The sequence below is a fragment of the Pimephales promelas genome, chromosome 4, assembly GCF_988280905.1.
Source record: "Pimephales promelas chromosome 4, fPimPro1.hap1.1, whole genome shotgun sequence".
NCBI classification, from domain to species: domain Eukaryota; kingdom Metazoa; phylum Chordata; class Actinopteri; order Cypriniformes; family Leuciscidae; genus Pimephales; species Pimephales promelas.
The window spans coordinates 39,399,226-39,420,765 of record NC_142772.1 but is presented as its reverse complement, the minus strand read 5'-3'; the positions used below and the strand labels follow the sequence as shown (position 1 = coordinate 39,420,765).

At 38.0% G+C, this 21,540-nt stretch overlaps 2 protein-coding genes across 4 annotated transcripts in view; both read left to right on the top strand.

The window, feature by feature from the left end:
- Window positions 1–6,924: 6,924 nt before the first annotated feature.
- LOC148981745 (uncharacterized) lies at window positions 6,925–9,597 on the top strand. The gene has a single exon (XM_089130702.1). It carries the CDS (start codon window positions 6,925–6,927, stop codon window positions 9,595–9,597), a length of 2,673 nt encoding a protein of 890 aa, XP_088986828.1.
- A 427-nt stretch (window positions 9,598–10,024) lies between these two features.
- coro1ca (coronin 1Ca) overlaps window positions 10,025–21,540 on the top strand; it is a 47,780-nt gene continuing 36,264 nt past the window's right edge. Inside the window, exons 1-2 of one of the 3 annotated variants that reach the window (XM_039658622.2) lie at window positions 10,054–10,158; window positions 11,277–11,313. In XM_039658622.2, the coding sequence (XP_039514556.1) occupies window positions 11,277–11,313 (37 nt within the window). In that variant the 5' untranslated portion in view covers window positions 10,054–10,158. Of the gene's footprint in view, window positions 10,159–11,276; window positions 11,314–12,735; window positions 12,809–21,540 lie in introns of those variants that run through there. The other 2 variants (XM_039658624.2, XM_039658623.2) reach the window with 2 other exon arrangements.

Below are 21,540 nucleotides of genomic sequence, written 5' to 3'. Positions count from 1 at the left end.
AAATGGTTTAATAATTTCAACATTTTACATTAAACACAATTACACACTGTCAAGTCTTCCCTTTTCTAAATTTATTAAAAACAAACAACTATAACACTTAATTTTAACATTTATTCTCTCTTAATTCAACCATATGCAAAGCATGCTGGGAAAAAGCACCGTCCAGTTTCAGTTAATACAACACAAATCAGTCATGTCATCCAACACAAATGGATTAAGTAAACTTAAATTGTACATATATTTAAGCAGATTGAACACAATCAAATAAAGTTCGGGCAAAATGGCAGTTGGCTCGCTGTCACCCTCTGGATGTAAGTTAGGATTTTGTTAGGATTAGGACGAATTTTGTTAGGATCCTAGCGAATTTCTTTACAACCTTTTGTTCAAGCAGGCTTTTGAACGTGTCATTTGATTGGGTGTTTAACAAAAGAATATTTAAGATTCTTATAATACTAATACGTCACAAAGTTAGGAAAATGCAACGTAAATTAACAAATGGCGGGCGAAGATTGGTTTTTATAGAGACTGACCATTTTGGTTAACCATATATCCAAGTATGAAACATTAATCCAGAATAGTTTAAAAGAGAGAATGAATAGTACAGGCCAAACCACATAATAGGAAAATCATGAGATGGGAAAATTAGATGCATGTTTATACATTTCTTAAGTGGTTATATATAGTACATAGTATTAAAAGGGTTTATTTCTCCTTCTCAGAAAGAATTAAGTGAGAGTCACAAGTCTCTGCAAATTCCTTTTGTGGTTGCAAAAAGCCTTATCAGTCTTAATGTGTCCTGAAACAGGACTCCGGGTTCTGCCAGTGTGTTAGTTTTGGGGGAAGTTTCATAGACCTTTGTTTGGAGAGTGAGTTTGCTGGATTATTCATTAAATATAATGAATAATTTGTGTCTGATTGGTCCAGATTTTATTTTGTGTTGATGCTTTAGTTATTGATAAGGCAAATGAAGGGTCCCTAACAATTACTTGGACACTTTTGTCACAATTAAAATATGTTTGAGGACACAAAGTATCCAACAATAATGTATGTCTTGTTTTATCTTACAGTTACAATACGATATACAGTAACAATAATGCAGTACTGCATTTATTTGTCCCATAATAAGTTGTTTTGGTTTAGTAATATTGTAAAAATATTATTGGAAATGAAATTTTTTTTTTTCTATTTTAATCTATTTTACAATTTAGTTTCAGTGTTTAGTTCACATAATCCTTCACAATCATTATAATATGCTGATTTGGCCTCTATATTTTTGTAAAAACGTTATACATTTGGTTATGTAGCTTTTTTAGTTCTAAAAAAAAGTAACTTATTTACTTACTGTAATTGCCTCTTGGTTTGTTATTTTGTTATATAATGCAGTGACATCATACATTTTTAAGTGTGGCTGAAATGCCCAAATATTTTTGGGGGTCTGTGAAATAAATATGTCCTCCTGATGGCCTTACAGAAGGAGTCACCAAGTTCTTCCACAAAAGCCTGTTTTCTCTCTTCAGTCTCAATGCCTAGTGAACTGTGTGCTGAAGTCATTTCTCCTTTATTATCTAAGAGAAAAACGAGAGCATCCTGTTATGATCATTGCCGTGGTGACCAGTCACATAACAGGAAGATTTATATGGCTTTGTTCCCTTTGTATTTGCAGTTTCTTTTCGAGAAACTTTAGTCAGTATCTCTTTATGCGATCGCAGTGTCTACTCCCCTTCTGTGAATTATATCAGGAAACTTCTAAACTTTGGCCTCAGAGACTGGTACAACGGCTGTAATACTGATAAAGTGGTACCATACTAATACCATACTCTCCTCACGTCATGTATCTCTGTTACCACCATGTCTCAGTTTACACTAGAGGTCCAGTACACTTGTCTTTACGCTTAGCCTACTGCTATTTTTAAAAAAGAACAGTGCCGCAAGACAGTCACACTGTTACTTAGTACCATTGCACCCTTGGTGGAATGTGTGTAGGATTTGATCAAATGAGTGTATAGCTTAAAAAAGCTCCCTGAACAATTGAATCTCTAAATACAAAGAACTAAATTAAACACGGAGGGAGAGATTCTTAAAGACATAAAACTGAGAATGCCTAGTTGGCACAGGATATAAACTGTACCAGTAACCTGCTGTGGGATAAAAGAGTAGTATGGTGATGTCATGTTTTTATGCTGAATAAAGGCCTTTGCTTTGAGAACAAATCAAATGAAGGCCTTAGGACAGTGGCAGATCTGTTGTAGTTCACCCAAAAATGAAATTTCTGTCAGTATTTACTCACCCTCATGTTGTTCCAAGTTACCCCGTAAGACATTCGTTCATCTTCGGAATACGAATGAAGATATGTTTGATGAAATCTGAGAGCTGGATCACTCCTCCCATAGTCCATAGGCTTCTTGAGAGATTGAAACTTTCCTGCCTCGAAAAGTGTCTCAATCTTAAAGGAGTAGTTCACTTTTTAAAAAACTTTTGCTGATAATTTACTCACCCCCATGTCATCCAAGATGTCCATGTCTTTCTTTCTTCAGTCGAAAAGAAATTAAGGTTTTTGATGAAAACCTTCCAGGATTTTTCTCCATATAATGCACTTCAATGGGAACCAAACGGTTCAACGTCCAAAAGACAGTTTCAGCGCAAACTGCAAACTGTTCAAAGGGCTTTAAATGATTCCAGACGATGAATAAGGGTCTTATCAAGCGAAACGATCGCTCATTTAAAAAAAAAAAAACAAAGTTTAAGTTTTATAAGCTCAAATGCTCGCCTTGCTCTGTTCTGTGATGCGCGTTCGTGACTCTCCTGTTCGAACTCGTTCATCAAAATGAATGAATCTTTTTCCGAGTCAATTTGTTCATTTTGTTCGTTGAATGAGCCAAATGACTCAAAAAAAGATTCGTTCATTCTCATGTTTCACTGAAAAGTTTGCACTGAAACGGTCTTTTCATTATGTCTCAAGTGAATGTAAACAACTGAGAAAGAAATCTTAATGAAACGAAAAGTAAATTTCATATTTTACGGTGCTTTTCCTCGTTTTTCGCCTCCCTGCTGGTCTCCATCCATTTTCATGGTATGGAAAATAGCAGTGTGAACATTCTGCTAAACATCTTGTGTTGCACAGTAGAAAGGAGATCATACAGGGTAAGTAAATGACAAAACTATAATTTTAGGTGTTCTTTAAATATCTTACTGAATCTGAAAGTTGTTGTGCTTCTACACTGGGACAGACTTACTGCATTAGGCAAATGTATCTGTGACATCATGAGAGTAATAAAAGCCCATTTGCCAGCAGAACTCAGCCAGAACATCCATCCATCCAACAAAGAGTGGTCTTGTCCTAGAGTTACGCTGCAGTCACGGGAGTATCGGTGAGTATCCACTTCTTTACTTGAGACAGATTGTCGCCACAGAAGTTGATTCTGTGATGTACCGTCCAATGAGCTGGACAAGTTGCTTGGATTTTGATTTAAACCCTTGTGGATTGAGACAATACAACTTTCTGAGACGGTGAAGAGATGTTTCATATAGTTGTTGTTCAGTCCTTTTCGAATTTGCGTGCATGGGAGAGGCAGCGAGCCACAAGGAAATCAAGTGACTTGCCTTAAGTGTCAGGGTGACGGATGCAGCACAATGGAGCAGTTGTGGAGGTTTAAGATGAGATGGCCTTGTACAGGGAATCCTGTCGGTGTCCGCAAGGGCTTTACAAAGAAGTAAATGAGGATAATTGGACTGTAAACATTTGATAAATGATTACTGCTACCATCCCATTAAACAATAACTCTCTGATTTATAAACCAAAGGTAAATCAAAGAGATAAAACTTAGTTATATAAAGAGCTTTTAATATTGGGCAATGAGACAATGCAATGGCTTTGTGAGCAAATCAATTGTCTATTCTAGTCTGTCCCAGGACAGAATTGAAAACATCACTGTGTAGCCACGTTTCAACTTTGCTGAACTATATGACAAGGACGCCTCCAGTTCTGCGTGTGAGTTCCTGTGAATGTGTTTGTTGAGGAGGTCTCAAAAAAAAAAAAAAAAAAAAAAAAGAGAGTGAAGCAGATGAACACAAAACACGTTGTCACTGTAGTGACTCCTTTATTTTGCACGTTTTCTAAATTTACAAATTTAGAAAAAAATTCTAGCTGCACTTAAAATTTAGGTAATTCTCACAAAATTTGCATTTCTGTGCTGTGTCTGTGCAGTCTTCATGAATATTGAAATATAGGATGCATAAGTTAATCACATTATTTGATGGAATTAACTGTGTGATATGAAATGCAAGACCATTTTTTTTAAATAAAACCTTCACTGAACTTCAGCCCTAAAACATACACTACTGTTCAAAAGTTTAGGGTTTGTAAGATTTTTGTTATTGTTTTTAATCTCTTATGTTCACCAAGGCTGCATTTATTTGATCAAAATACAGTAAAAACAGCAATAGCTGTAAAATATTATTACAATTTAAAATAACTGATTTTATTTTAAAGTATTTTAAAACATTTTTTTAAACAGCTGTGCTGCATTATGATGCATTTTTTTTTTTGGGGGGGGGGGGGGTTCATTGATGAACAGAAAATATATGTATGCTAATATATTAATTTAATGAATTGTACAATAGTCATGTCTTTGCTGTCAATTTTGATCAATTTATTGTGTCCTTGCTGAACAAACAAACAAAAAAATATATATTATGTTCACTCTGCTTATGTTCACTCCTAATTTACATGAAACTCGAACTGCAACATTTGGAAGAGCAAGCGCAGAACACGGAAAGAAGAGAGAAAAACATAAACATACATTTAAGTTTCGTGGTGATTTTGCATTTTTTTTCCAGTTTGTGCAATATACATTTTACATGTGTTTTTACATTTTTGAATCACGCTTATTATTTTTTGATCCGTGGCCACAATATATTTGGCGGGAGTTTGATCCCATAGTGTGACCCAAAGTAAGATTTCATCAGTGGCTTTCATGAGCCTGTAAGCCCTTTAAATGATGTGTGACAGAGTGCAGGCTTATGAACCAATGTGTGTCTCGGGATTGACTTGCCTGACGCACTCATCATCCTCATTGCTGTGTGCAGCGAGAAGCCAAATGCCTATTTTTCGGAAAACTTTCAGATCCCTTTTAACTGTAGCCTACAGATACTGCTATAATTGTTTATATTGGACATAGCATCATATTTATCCCAAAATACTTTCAGATTGGACGGATAGGTTGGTTCTGTTTGATTAGGCTAATTGATGTAATGTAGGTGTGAAAATGTACAGTAGGCCTACTGTGATTGACAGTGTTTTACAGGAGTGCTCCTGAAAAGTCTTGTGACTCTAATTGTTGTTCCTGCTGACATTACAGTTCATGTAATAAGATAAGCATGAACATTCAATGGCTGCTCAGAGTCACAAGATACCGAGGAAAGAAACACTGTTCCCACCAAAGTCAAGGTTCCAGTAAAATACACTCAGCTGTTTCATTTGGTTAGTTTTGCACAATGGTGAATAGTAATGATCATTTACTCAGTTACTATGCCAAAGTGTTTCATTGTAAAAAAAAAAAATGCATTTTAATGTTTGGAAACTTTTTTTTTAAGTGAAAAAAAATCAAGAGAGACATGATATCTAATTTGTGAATGAATCATTTTTTTTTAATCCGCTTCTTTTAGATTTGATTCACAAATTGCACTGAATGATTCAGTTGTGAATTCAACTGATCCGATTACTGTGATTAACAACTCACAGATTCAGTGATCTGATTGGAGCAAGTCTTGTTAACGAGCAACCGAATTGGTGTGGTCTCGTTCAAAATGAGCAAAGATAATATGACCCTTTTCTCTCAAAGCAATAAAAAACAAGTTCACATCAACAAAAAAAAAGAAAGAGATCCTGAAAGCGTGTGTGTGCTGACACCTCATAATTCATAACAATGCCATAGCTCTAATCTTAAATTCAATGCTTTGCTAAATCATAATTCTGAAAAAAATAGTCAATTATGACTTTTTATCTATTATTATTTCAATTATGTCATCTTTAGATTTTATATCTAATAATTATGAATTTGTATGTGTAGCTGGTCTTACTCGAACCACTCCTAGTTTAACTCGAACCGGCTTCTCCAGCATGGGAGGTGGGAGAGATGGTCCTCACTGCAGAACACGAAATCCAGGAGGAGGAGTTGGATCCAGATCTAACTCCTCCCACCTTACATACCTAAACATACCCATCTCCGCCCTCTGACCCTAACCCCACCCCTAATCCTACCCATCTCCACCCCCTGATACCTAACCCCACCCCTAATCCTACCCATCTCCACCCCCTGATCCCTAACCCCACCCCTAATCCTACCCATCTCCACCCCCTGATCCCTAACCCCACCCCTAATCCTACCCATCTCCACCCCCTGATACCTAACCCCACCCCTAATCCTACCCATCTCCACCCCTTATATCTGGATCCAACTCCGCCCCCTGGATCTCGTGTACTGCAATGAGGTGCTACTGGGCGGGTGCGCTAAGAAGTACACTAAAGACTGCAGTCTGTAGCATCAGGCACCAGTTCAAGATTTGTGTACTTCATCCACCACATTGAATTAATAAGCAGTTCATTCCTGAGACAAAAAGTCTTTCATTGCCATGAAATAAGATGGCAAGGAAGACAGAGCAAAAAACACATCAGTTAAATCAGTTAACACAAACGGAGCAAGTCATGTTTGCCTGTGATTGTCATCTGAAATGAGAAGTAGAGACAGGAAGGTGAAAGAGACAATTAGTGAGTGTAAAACTTTTTACAGGGGAGTGAAAGTGAGGGAGAATTTCCGATAAACACTGGCATAACCTGCATGCCAGAGTCATGCCATCATCAGCATCTTGTGGTCCGCCACAATACACTCCCAATAACATCTCTCTCTCTCTCTCTTTTTCCACAGAATGGGACAAAACCAGGGCAAGGAGGGGGAGCCAGTGCAGGACAACAGCTCTGCAGGATCAGAGGAAAAGGGACCAAGCCCAGACCCTGGGGGGGCAACAGAGGAAGGAAATCCAACCATTGAGACTCACGATGTCGGGACAGATGAGGAGAAAGCAGCCGCTGGAAGGTTGGATGGAGGCCCAGGCAGGGAGTCACCATCACCTACACCCGAGCACAGTTTGGATTCTCATGATAAGGTGTGTGCTCCCACGGATGCGGGGGTTGTGGAGGGAGGGGATGGCGAGAAAGTGGGAGGAAGAAAGAGTAGTGAGGAAGGCAGGGCTGAACCGCTGGCTCCACAGCAGACGAATGGAATCACACAGTCTGACAGCTGCCTGCAAGGCACATGGAAGGCTGGTGAACCTGATCACCAGAGAAAAGACTCGGAGAGTATGCTGGAAGACTATCTAGAACATCAGGAAAACTTCGGGTGTGACTCACCTGGTAAAGACAGCGTTGAAAGTGCTCACAAAGGAGAAAACAGGAGTAAGAAGAGTGCTTCCGTAAAGGACGAAATGGAATCAGTTTGTGGAGATGACGACAAGCTAAAGTGCCAAGAAGGGAACAGAAAACAAGATTTTGATGCTGTGGTGACAAATGCCGGGCCTACTTGGGAGATTCTGGAATGGAAGGACATTTCAAAACCATGTGGTGGGGACGCCAACACCAACGTTCACTTTATGGTTCAAGACAAAGCTTTGGTCATTACCGAAAATGTAGAGTTGAAGACCAGCATGACTGAGTCGCATAACAAGAGGCCGTTTGACAAGCCCAGCACATCAAACCTCGTGATGAACTCACAAATGGAGACATCAAAGGACACTGATGCAATTCAGCAAGTCAAAGAAGGAATAAGGGAGAAATCGCCAGCGAATCCAGATGAGGTTGTAACCGAAACTCCAAAAACTGAACATTCTTCCCAGAAGAACGTCGAAACCCAAGGGCGGTCAATGAAGGATGTCTGCGGAGCCAGAGAAAATGTTACTTGGTGTCAGCCAACAGATGATGTCATGAAGACCAGATTTACTAGTTCATTGCTGGCAGGTGCGGATTTACAAAACAGAGCCGTGCAGAGCCCAGAGGACCTCAGCCCCTTAGAAGTGGCATCCAAGTCACCTCAGGGTCACACTGAGAGCCATCGACAAATACCTGCAGGCGAATTCACACAGGATGAGCTTCAGAAAGAAAGGCAATTTAATGTGTCAGACTTGGAGAGCCCTAGGACAAAGGAACCTTCACTTGAGAGATCACCCGCTGGAGGTCATAAAAATAAAGATGGCATGAGAGAGACTGAAGAAAGAGAAAATCTGGAATCTGCTTCAAAGGGTCTCTATCGTTCCCATGCAAAGAAAAACGAGATAAAAGATCTTTCTCTGCGTGGAACAGAAACGGAAGAGGGTTGTTTTGTGACAACTAATACTGCCAGTGCAAGTATGCTGGGTGAAAACAAACCCTGGCTACAAAGCTATGAAGATGAGAAATGTATTACATTCTCTGAAGCCATTACGGATTCATACCCCCCTTCTAAATCTGATGTTCAAGTTATGCAAAAAGATGAAAAAGAGGATTCCCCACTTTCAGCAAAGGCTAAAGTACACACAGAGATAAGTCTAGAGAGTCGACATACAGTGATACAAACCCTTCCAGAGACGGTGAAGGATACTAAACATAGGATGGATCTAGAAAGTACATCTTCTTTAAATGCTGTGATTGATGTAGAAGATGCTACTAAACAGCTGAGATTAGAGAGAGATGCTAACGCTAACTCGGGCGGCATGACAACACCCGAAAGAGACAAGGTCGGCAAGAATACCATCAGCTCAAAAACGGATGCGTGTAAGGAAACATCTGCAAATACTTTCATCTCTGAGCTCATTGCTGGTCCTGAGACAGCTTCAAATCCCATAGATGACAGGCCGGGCATGGACAAGAAAACAGAAGTTACTCTGTCTGGTTATTCTCAACAAGAGCATTGTTTTTTGAATATTTTAACAAATGCATCAACCTATTCCATTGTAAGCCAGACCGATCAGGTCCAGGATGGTTGCAATGCAGGATCTACATTAGCAGACAGTGCAGCGAACACATCTGTTGCACAAGATGTGCAACATTCCTCCTCCATGTGCAACCTAATAAGTATGCAAGCTAACGAGAAACGAGATAAAGAGCAGAACAAGCTGTCGACACATGCACATTTTCATGTGTTAGACGAGAAACATATAAGTCAGCTTGACCTCAAGCACACAATAGAAAGCGACCTGACCACCGTCATGGAACCACCGCAGGGTGCACAGAAAAGACATGTTTCAGATATGATAAAGGAAACTATTGAGTTGCAGAAGAAGATGAAGGAATGGACCAAGCCAGCTGATGCCCGGGTTGATCTGACCTTAGATCCAACGCAGTCTGTGAAAGTATCACAGATGAAAGCAGCATTTGATCAACCAAAGAAATCACCTGACAAAGCACTAGAGAGAAAACCTTCAGTGAGAAAAGGTAGGAACATTTCTGACAAGGGAGTTGTTTATGTGATGCAGGGACTCCTTGCTTGGATGATAGAGAGATGTTGCAGAAACCCCATGAGTTGCAATGTGTTTCATATTATACCAGACCTATATGATATATGCTTGTAGTATCTGTATCTATAGAGGAAAATAATGAAATTGTTAATTTTAGCACAATGGTGCCATCTTGTGGCAATGTTCATACAGAAAATCAACCTCAAAATAGGTTGTATGTTTGGGGGAAAGCCAAACAACTATCCAAAATTCATTGTGTTATCATTATGATAATATCACCTTACCAATCGATATTTAGTGTTTACTGACTTCACTAACTGCATGACGTCGTCACGCTAAACTGGGTTCTGCTAGTAAGCGCACTCACGTCGACAGTCGACACTGTCGTCCACTGACTCCACACACTCAAGTTCATACCTGTTTACGCTCTGTGTGGGCAGGGCTAAGATTCGTATGTTTTGTGATTGGTGATTTTTGATGCCACTCAGTGTCCGTTTATCCAATCACGTTCTTTGTTGGGCGGAGATAACAAAACAAGGCGTGGCTTCCGGCGAGTCTCGGACAAGTTGAGTGAGGCAGAGCCATAGGGAACATTCGCGCGATCAGGGAGTGCTGCGGTAGAAAGCGAAATTAAAGTCGGACTTGGAAATATTTTTTTCTACGACAGCTGAGAAGGTAAGAATAGGCGCAAACTCAATCTGTCACCTAATTTTTATAACATGAGGCAAAGATTGTATTGGTGTGCGTAAGTTTAAGAATCTGTCCATGCGAAGGGATCATGGCAGCGTGGATCAGGCCAGATGGGCTGATCTGCAATGCTCAAAACGGGGATTGCTTTAATAAAATTCATGTTTCATATCTGAACTGAACCTGATGCTTTCAGGGTGAATATGTAATGCTTTGATTTGTATGGATGGATTAAGTAACGTAACTCATTTGCCTCTGTTTGTGGGAAGCAAAAGTCGCTGCATCTGGCTCTCTCTTTTCTAAGTTTAGAATATTTGAATTAATAATAATTGCAGGCCTAATAATAATATATAATGTTGGAAATGTATAACTTTTCTGTTTTAAGTGTCTTAGTGTATAATGTAGTCTTGAAATCAGTAGTGTGAAATGTGCGAGTATTTATTTGCTGAGCACATTAGAGGAATAGAGATCACTAAACAAATAAAGCTAAGTTCAGCCACTTTAATTTGCCATATACAAGCGAATTTGACATAGCTTATTTTTTTTTTTTGGCAACGCCTAACTTATCTTATGTTGGAACTGTCAGTCTAGTCTGGTTTGACCTGTATTTACAGCTCAGAGCAACCATGAAAGTTTATGTCAGTAACGTTACAGGAGTGTCAAGCCTAGGGACAAGTGATCTCCAGCAGATATACAGAGTCATCAAATTATTTTAATAAATCAGTGAGTATGCCGAGGGAACTGTAGATGAATATAAAGTAAATTATATCAGTGGCCAAGACTTGTTTAAATCATTTGATTTATTTTTCTGTAGGTGTGGGTTATCTTGTCATATCTGAGAGGGCGGATGCATTATAAACTATTTTTGATACTTAAAGGGATAGTTCACCCAAAAACAAGATGAAAGCCTAAATTAGATCTATTCATCATATAAAGCGATCAAGTCTCTTCAGAAAATCTGGAATAAACCACTCAATTCATTTGGATTAGATTTACGACCTCTTTATGAACTTTTTGAAGCGTCAAAGTGGTAGTTGCGTAGCTGTCAATGGAGGCACAGAAACCTCTCAGATTTCAACAAAAAGATCTTCATTTGTTTTCCAAAGATGAGCGAAAGTCTTACGGGCTCGGAACGACAAGAGGGTGAGTAAATGATGACAGAATTTTCATTTTTGGGTGAACTAACCCTTAATACAATGTGATGTCTGTGTGGAGGGTTTCTTAAAGGTGCACTCAGTAATTAATTTTTTTAAGTTTTACACAGAGAACTGAACTGGACTGTCAAGAAATGTCATTGGTATGATGATAAACGTGGTATGAAGACTCAAGTCAATATCAGTATTCTAGAAAAAGCAGGTCGCCCCTTTATGGGTGCTGCCATGTTGACATCACACTATTGGTCTTGTCGTGACAGTTTCTAATAATGAGTTTAACATAAAACGGAGCTGAGATTGAGAATAGAAGTGGAGCATTTTTTTTAAATCTGAATAAAACGGTTAAAGGTGAGCAGAAATTTGCTGAGTGTGCCTTTCATGCAATGTGGTTTCAGGTTAGTTTTTTTTTTTTTGTTTTGTTTTTTAAGAAATTTTATAGCCTTTCATTTTCTTTACAGCACTTTTTTTTCTATGATTGCAAGAAATGCCAAAATGTTTCTTTAATTTCAATTAGAACTACAATAGCCTTTGGTTAATATTGTTCCATTCAGCATGACACAACCTCAGCTTACTTTCTATCCCTGTACTGTACTTTTTACTTCTCAAATTAACCTTCTGTCATCTCAGAGGCGGAGAACAAGTGTTTGGGCTGCTACACCCGGTTAGTGTTTTAGTGAATATTATGTAGCGTGCAGGGTTTTCTGTGGTTACCCATGTGTCAACCACACTGAAATATTGTCTGGCTTGTTTCAGTTTGACTCAAAACTTGCCAGGGCAGCAGGAAAGAATATAAAAACATTGAAACCTCAAATACTGTGACATATTTAAGGCATAAAAAAAGTTTTTTTTCGAGAAATCTAAGAAAAAACAGATATATTTTGGATTGGTGCTGTCTGTTTGCAGTATTTATATACTGGTTGTTTTGACTGCATTTACAATTCCATTTCATGGATTTCAAATATCAAATTAATTTAGAATGAGAAGGATAAAAGTATGTTATGGTACCCTTTTAAACCAGTTCTAGACCAGTCTTTGTTCTTGTTTAGCCATTGCTGGTGCATGATAGCTTTAGGCCACGCTGAAATCTTCACAGGGTAATGTTTGGGCTGGCCGTCAGAATGCATCAGGCTGTTTATGCGTATGGACGTCATTGCATCGGCCACTCTGTGCTTGTTTCCTTTTGCTCCTTGGGAAATGGGTCAGGATGCTGGGTAAAATTAGTCAGGAGATGCAGGAAGTTGCCGCAAGGCTGGAGAGGATGCAGCTTCGGCTGTGTGTGTGTAAGAGAGATAGAGAACAACAACTGGACATATATAGGCAGAGGGAATCTGTTGAGAGTTTTAAGGAAGTCTTGTTTCCTCTAAATACAGACAGTTTCAGGTTGCATTTCACATTTACCAGTTAAGGTTTTTGTGTTTGGTGCACGTCCTTAAGGCTGTATGCGTCAGAGTTGAGCTTTGCGATGGATATCTCATCATCGGCAGGTATCCAGGGTTAAATGCAACTCTTTCAAGACTTTGATTAACTTTTTTATGGCAGGTTAGAAGAGTTGTTTTGGAAGTATTGACATCTCAACCTTTTTTTTCATTCACTTCTATTCATTGTTTCCTGCATGGCAATTAGCTGCATTGTCAAAATGTCACCTTTTACAAGCCATGAAAGCACATTCAAATGTGATCGTGTCTACAAGAGGAGGACTTTTGTTGTTGTTGTTGTTGATTGTGCGACTATGGATATTCAATGGATTAACAGATCTAGCTCTATTCTGAATGTTACCTTTCATGGCACTTTATTCGTTGTAAACTGGTGTTGGTTGTCCGCGTTGTGAATTTCATGTGTAGCACTGCAGCTTATTATTTATGCATTTAAGCTCACACAAAAAGTATCTCAGGTAATGTTTATCAGCTTTATTTATGGCTTTGCATGAGCTTTGCATGACTATAATATAGTGTATGTATGTACAACATGACATCATGACTTTTGTGTAAACATACACACCACTTTCAAGTCAAGTGGCGTGTTATCCATACGCATTTTGAGCTATCCGCGTGTATGCGTTTGTCTACGCCGTTAAATGTCCGAGTGATTCCGCGTGTATGTACACGCTGTTAAATGTCCGCGCGAAATGAAGCAAAATGTAGATCTACATCTGGGGAACGATATTTCTTTTCCTAGGATTGTAGGGGAAGACTCATAAATGGGATTAACCCCAGTGATGGGTAGGTTTAGGGACTGGGTTGGGGTAGGTCATATAGACCATTTCACAAGATGTAAACAACACTGGTCCAGAAACACTTCCTGTTTCAGTTTGTAACTGTTTTCTTTATTTCACATGTAAAGAAAACATCTTAAAGATGTTTGTTTAACTTTTTGATTCAGTTTTAAATGTTCTGTTGGTTGTAATTCATCCCAGCTTTTATGTAGTGTTAAAAAACTGAAACAGGAAGTGCTTCTGGACCAGTGTTGTTTACATCTTGTGAAATGGTCTATACAGTATAGTAACGTTAAGTCAACGGCGTATTTGTGCTGATAGCACGCCAAAAATGGAAATACGAATTGGCGTGTTATGCACACGCAATTTCATGAGATCAGTCTGGTATGTATTATTGAAAATTGCAATGGATAATTCGCCTCAGATCTTTTAAATAAATGAAACGAAAGAAGCATTTTGTCAACTCTGTCAACTCAATGTCAACAAACAAGTGTATTCTATGACAAAGATTGTTTCCGTCACTCAGTATGTAGTTTTAATAATGTTAAAATTGGTCTGCGCCCTCTGTGCAGCACTGCTTTAAGTCGAACACACCTAACACTTTCTCTAATGTTAGACCTGATTATTAGCCGAATAGTTGGCTGTTGTTGTTTAAGCAATGTAGATGATCGCATGCGGCAGAGATTCTCATAGCTTGAGCTTGTGAAAGGCAGCAGTATCTTAGCTGAAATTCCATTACATTTGCCCTGGAGCAAGAAGAGGATTTAGGAGGTGTCAACCCCCTTCTGTATTCCCAATGGCAAATGGCAGGATCATTCAGAGTGGCCCGTGACTCATCAGGCTGTTATATGCATTCATCATTTTACTTGCTCTCATGTGGACCAAAACCCGTAGACTTTTTTCTACCACTAAACCACACACATTTTTGACGAATGTTTTCATACAATTGCATTCAATGTTCACCGATATATTCAAGCCTGGAAAAAAACAACAAGAAATCATCATACAAGTGGCCAAAAAGACTAATTCTATATTCTCACTTTAATTATAATATAATGTCCACTTTTATTACATTTGAATTGTGCTTCTGTGTCTTTTTAAAAAACTTTTAATCTTCTTCTCTATTAATTTTTACTGACAAATTTGCATGGCTAATGCATTGCCTTCTATTTGCATATATGAAGCACTGATTGGCAAAAAAAAAAAAAAAAAAAAGATTTAAATGAGTTGTCAGAAAGGTGTGTGGGATTTATATTACAGCCAGGCACGGCTATCCAAAGCATTCCAAGACTCAAGAGGACTGCTAAGTGAACTCTTGCCTAAGGGAACAGAAACTTGCTGTCACCAGTTGCACCATGCGATGAACCACACCCTGTCTGACGAGGAAGGAAACAGAATTATCTGTCAACGTAAGATCGTTCAGTACAAGCTAATAAACCTCAGACAAGTCGACTGTCAATTCGATGAAAAAAGCTAAACTTCCACAAGGAAAATAAGTTCATAATTTGTGTAATTGACTTATGGTCTAAGGAGTGAGAATTTTCAATTTATTAAATCAAAGCATGAAGAGCTTTTAATAACACAAGCCAAGTTTCCATCCACTTGTCAATCGAATTCTCTAAAGTTCGGTAAAATCAAATTGGTATTTAAATTGGTGCGATCAAATTGATTTGCAACTTAAGTTGTTTCCATTCATTTTGGCACTGAATCACACAACATTCAAGCAAACATTTGTGAACAAAGACAAAATGGATCGCGCCATCTACCAACAAATGATCAATATTGCACAAGTTGTAGCCTAATATTCCTTATGTGCCTGCTGATAGCGACATATAAGGTATAATGTAGAGAGGAGGTTTTTAGCCTGAAGGGGTTGTATTCGGTATAACAACCACCTTGCTATACTTTATCCTGCTTATTACATGGCTACCTACCAAATAAATCAATAAGTTGACACAAAATATTGATTTAAAAAGGAGTTTATTGATTTAAAAACAATTGTATTGCTTCCGCTAAAGAAAATAGTCTGTTCCGTCTCTGAACTGTGTCCATGGCAACGCTCTGTTTTTCATGGCAGTGGTCTGTTATCTAGAGACCGCAGACCCCATTCTACATTAGAATTCAAGCCATGTAATAACAAGCTGAAATAAGAAAACAACGACGCTATCAACACATTCATTGCTATGATGATGCAGATGCGCGTAAATGCCCGACAACAACAGAGGCGGCCTGTGTTGTGAACGACGGCACTCCAAACAGTTCTCCCTTTGGTTGAAGCATTTTTTTGTTTTTTGTTTGTCCACTTAAATCTGTCTTTGTTGACATCCGCCATGTTTGCGCAAATAGAACGGAAATACTGGGCAGAAAAATGAACTAAAACTACTTCTGTGTTGCAACTATGAAATGACCTAAAACTTAAGTGTAATTTATTATTTATTCGGCAAATAACATTTCAATTAATGGCTATCAATGGGCTATATGCACGCATAAGTTCCGCATTTGACGCAAGGATGCTCAACAGTTTCCAGTTGGGGAGATTAAAGCGGAGGAAAACCGAGGAAAACGGGATTATGGCAGAAATTTTCCAAATTTACTGTCCTCCCGTCTTTGAAATGAAACGTTCATACAATTAGATGTCATTTTATATATAGTTATTTTTATTTAATATAATTTTCAAAAGAAGCATAAACACAATGAGGGGTGTCTGTTATCTGTTTTTGTGCCTAACGTTTCTTTAGTATAACCATGGAATATAAAATTCAATATAAATTCCCGATATTGCATTGGACTCTATGATCGGCGGAAGTTATCGAGCATCCTTGAACCTTCACCGGAAATACCGCCGTGCATAGAGCCCATTAAGCCGTATATCGATCAAATACGATATCGTATTTAATTTGAGTTGTTATTCATGAAATTTAATGGAATTTTACTGTGTCCATTTTTCATTCGATATCACTTAATTCAGATAACGTGTGGATGGAAAACGTGTGGGTAGAAACATAGCTACAGATACACTGCACTGCCAATCAAAAGTTTGGGGTTGTATGATTAAAAAATAAATATATAAATGAAATGTTTTTGAAAGAAGTCTCTGGCTGACCAAGGTTGCATATTTTGAGATCAGAAATACAGTAAAATTGTCAAATATTATTCAAATGAAGTGTAATAACATTCCTATTTTTGTATATTTTTTAAATATAATTTATTCCTGTCAGCTATATTTTTAACAGTTAGCCTACTCCAGTCTTCAGTGTCATGGTCCTTCTGTCCTTACTGTTTTTTTTTTTTTGTTTGTTTTTTTTGAGAAAAACAAAATACATTTTTCTTGCAGGAAAAGAACAGCATCTATTTGAAATAGAATTGTATTATTTTATTACAAGTCAAGTATACATTTTTCAACAACAACAAAAAAGCTTTCCAGACCACACCATTTTAGTGTATATAGACCCTGTTTGATATAGCTGAGTATTCTCAAAAGTGATTTTTCTGGTAAAATATATTCAGGGAAAATTATAAATATTGCGATGAATTTTGGAAGCATGATAAAAATAGCCAGAATATTTTATAGTCTCACAAGGCCAAGGGATGTGTCATTTTATGAATGATGGGCTTTCCATATCTGGATAGTTCAGTGAAGTTCAGGCCTGCAGTGCAGATAAATGGATCCAATGTATTCAAATGGCTTTCCAGAGATCACATTGATCTGGATTAGAAACATCATGTCAACCTCTCCGGTGATGACATTAGGGCAGATTGGGTTGGTGCAACCTAATACTCATGTTGACTTTTGATACTGTCAACCTTCCCTCTGGGTTTAGTCTTCATGTCAGAGACAAACAGGATATGGCAACAGTGAACGTCCTTTACAATTTTCTTTTATCCTTGTAGTCGTATACATCTGGGTGACATAATGAACCCAAAAGTGTCAAATGATTTTTAGATATACAGGGCTGTGGCTGGCAGGAGTGAAGGGTGTGCTTGTTTTGATTATATTTAAATACATTTTTTAAACAAAGCCATGTATGGGGTAAATTGGCTCTGTCTGACTACATGCAAAAACACTCTCCTTATCTTGTACTCTTACACACTTTCATTTGGAGCTGTCACAACATCATGTCTGATTTTATTGCATTAGAAAAAAGTTACATGTGCAGTAGGGAGGGGTCTACTATAAAAATTAATTGTTTGTGCATCAATTTTCCACTTTTTTTAATATAAAAATACACTATGATTGAAAACACAAAATTTATAATAATGTATATTTCCTCAAACTATAAAAGTTTGGAGTCTGAAATAAAATCTAACATTGTTCTTACTTAAGAATTTTTGTGTTAACTTTACTTAATGTCCAATAATTTTTTGAACATACTTAAAATTTCTTAGTAATCTGTACTATTGGCATGCCATGCCTTCATAGCTCAGAAAAACCTTGTAAACATTACTTGACTTTTTTGAGTTCCATTCTGGTTTGAGTACAGAATTAAGTTGACAAAACTTAATTGGATTAAGTATTTATGCAATTAATGCATGCTTACTTAACCAAATTAAGGCAATGAGTTTGCATAATAAAATTAAGTAAACTGAACTAATTGGTTTTTACAGTCTATATATATATATATATATATATATATATATATATATATTTAAGAATTCGCTAAGGATGCATTTATATGATCTCAAGATGCAGTTAAAACCATAATATTGTATAATAATATTACAAATGTAACTATATATAATATCTATAATATTTAAAAATGTCATTTTAAACCGATCCAATGTGCTCCAAATTGTGTTCGATTGTTCTCATATTGTTTCTACCCACCCACCACACCCGAGATACAGTTTCCATTTGTTGTACAGTACTTTTAAATGATGTTGGAAAACACAGCGTCCTGATTGCAGCGTGATCGGATCCCGGAAGTCCTATAGCTTTAGCCAAGCAACGCGTCATGTCACTATGTGATCAACACATCTAATTGGGTGCCTCTCAAATGGAAGGCTATGTCCTAGTAAGGCTGCATATCTCGGCTGCCACGTCACCAAGCACAGCTGAAGTCTGTTTCTATTTGACAGATATTTGGAAGACTACACATGTCTATCTGTGAGGATTTTACAAATCACATCTTATTTTCAAGCAGTCCTTTTTCCACAAATTCACACTACGAAAATGGGGCGCTTCTATGTCAACCAATTTAAAAGCACTTACGTGATGGCCATATTCCCTATATTCACTGTAAAGTTAAGCTTCTAAGCATGTGATCGTTAATTTAAACAACCATTGATCTTGGGAATTTATGTAAATTAACATCCCTATTTCACACCGATCAAAACCAAGACTTTACGGAAAAGGAAGAGCACGTGCATTCTCTGATCAGCTTTTGGATAAGGCCTCCCCAGCCTTCACTCTCTCGGTTTCACCATGAATCCGGTAGACCAGTGATGCCACAGTGCTGCGTTACAAGGCTTCCTTTGTCCACTGCCGAGTTCAGGAAGTGAAGGAATCGCCTCGGATGGTTGTGGAGGCGGTATCACTCTGATTCATTGCCCAGAACTCATTGTGAAGTGAGAGTCGGCTTCAATAAGAAAAATAGATGTTGGCTTTTCCTCTTGATGGTCAAATGAAAGTGTGATCGAGATCATCTTTAGGTGATATAATTGCAGCATAAGCGATTTGTTTTCATTCAAGCATCTCAGCATCTGTTCACAGGGAGACGGTAGCTGGATTGAGTTTGTGGTCAGGGATCTGTGTATCATTAAGTGTCTTGCTCACGGTACTTAGTTGGTCTCCTGTTCAGGATTTTGACCGTCATTATTTTGTCTCACTCCTCATAAGCAGTAATCCACCTTGCAAAGCTGTATCCATCTTGAAGCAGGTTACGATCAAACATTTTCGTCTGACGGACCCTTGTTTTCGAGTCCTAGACCAACAAACTTGTTTTTACCGCAGCTTGTTTTGGATGACAACACTTCTTGCCATCTGTAACCACTTTTGTTCATGTAGGCAGCCTACTAACATGGCTGGTGTGACCGTGTAAATTCCATCCTCGGTTCTTTGTGGTATTATTTGTGTAGATTTTAATGGGTGAGGAGTGTGAGAGCATGCCTTCCCTGCCTTATTGTTCTCATTGTTCAACATTCCTTGGAAAACTGTCCAGCATCTTTCTGGACATTATGTGGAGTTTTATGCTTTAGTGCCCAGGGTAAAATTCCCAGCCTTAAACCGTATAACCCAGAACACAAGCATGGCAAAGTGAATTAGTTTGGCACTTTTTTAACTCCATGCCAGCCCAGTATGTTTATTAGATGTTATCTGCATTTTGTCTTCACTTTGCAATAAATTCTCAATGTCTTTGCCAGGGTTGCTTGGCTACTTCTGATAGAGTCTTTTGCATTCCCGTGTTAATGGTGACCCACACAAGGATGCAGTTGCAGACTTTTTCTTGTGTTTCTGGTGAAGAAAAACATTGCTGGATGCACTTGGAATGTACATGGACACAAAGATCAGTTTATGGTCTGTATTGATTTGGCAGTAAGTTGGCTTGCAATCCTTATTAACCTGCCAGGAAATAATGAGTAATTGGATTTGTTGAGTCTGATCGCTTTATCGTGATAGCACAACACTTGTTGTTTTATTGCTATTTTATTGTCATTAGTTAATATTGTAGAATGGAAACTTAATGGGAACGTTATGAAAACGTTCTTATAACCTAAAATTGACTGGGGAAGAGAAGAGATTGTGGAACGTTGTGTAATTAAGTACATCAGTATGGCGGTATATTAAAGCTACACTGTGTAACTCTTTTAGTTTATTCTTAGCTAAAAACACTTAGTTCTTTCACAAATATATGTGCTCATTAATGTATATTTACTTCGTTCAAGTAATAAAGTATTCTCGTGAGTGTATAATATGCCATTGAAAATGCATACGGGTAAGGTGTTCTAATGGGACATACCCGTTAATTCAAGCTTCGCCTTTCGCGTTTACGTTTGAGTTAACACTCATGGACGAGGTCGAACTGGAAGCCATATTAATCTTGGACTGCATTGGCCACCGTAGGAGTTAAAACGAAATTGGAATTGAGAGAAACAGAAACTAATATTCACTGGATGGTCATATAACTTTTCACCGCTAGATGGGGGTAAAAAGCACACAGTGTAGCTTTAAAAATGACCATCATAACAAAAATATACACCATTTGAACCGGTATACCACCCAGCACTACTTGAGCTGTGCTTGATGTTTTGCTGAGATTTTTGTCAGTGTTTCCATCTTATTTTTTGTGCCCTGGCCCTGCGATTAGAGCATTATTATGAAATGTTCAAAATGTCATTTTGAATGAATATTTTTAGAAAAATTGTGGATTCAGCTAAAGAAAAATGTTGGATGAACTTTGCAGAAATGGTCGCTTTTTACTCTAACTGTATGTTTAAAACATTTGCTATTTGTTTCCCCAACAAATCCCTGTTCAGCGGACTAAAGGTCGGATAATCACGGATCTGTTTTCGTACTAATTCCTTTAGTCCTCGCTTTCTCCTCTGGAACATTTCTCGTGCATTTATATTTTGAGATTCAGTTCAGAATGGAGTTCTGTCATCCTGCTGTAAATTGATATTGTGTTGCTTGGCAATGAATTCGCACAATTATACATTTCCATTCTCCAGTGCTCTGAGACTCCCATTGTTGCCTTTTTAGGGACATTTTCATTCCAGTCAGTGTCTTGCTGAATAAGATTCTTCAACATATGTGTGCTGACAACAACGTTGAGCCTTTCAGCTGGTGATTATGGCCAGATTATGTGGTGAAATTATACAGGGGACTTTTATTTGTATAAATGGATGTTTTATGTCATTATGTAACTGTCTTGGATAGTCTGTGGATTTTTTTTATGACTCATGTAAGTGTCAAGACAGCTATTGTGTGCTGGAGTGATGCTGCATGTGGTGTTTTGTGCTAGTCGGAACATGGGCCGTTGAGTGGAGTCATTGTTTGTTAGCCTTTCC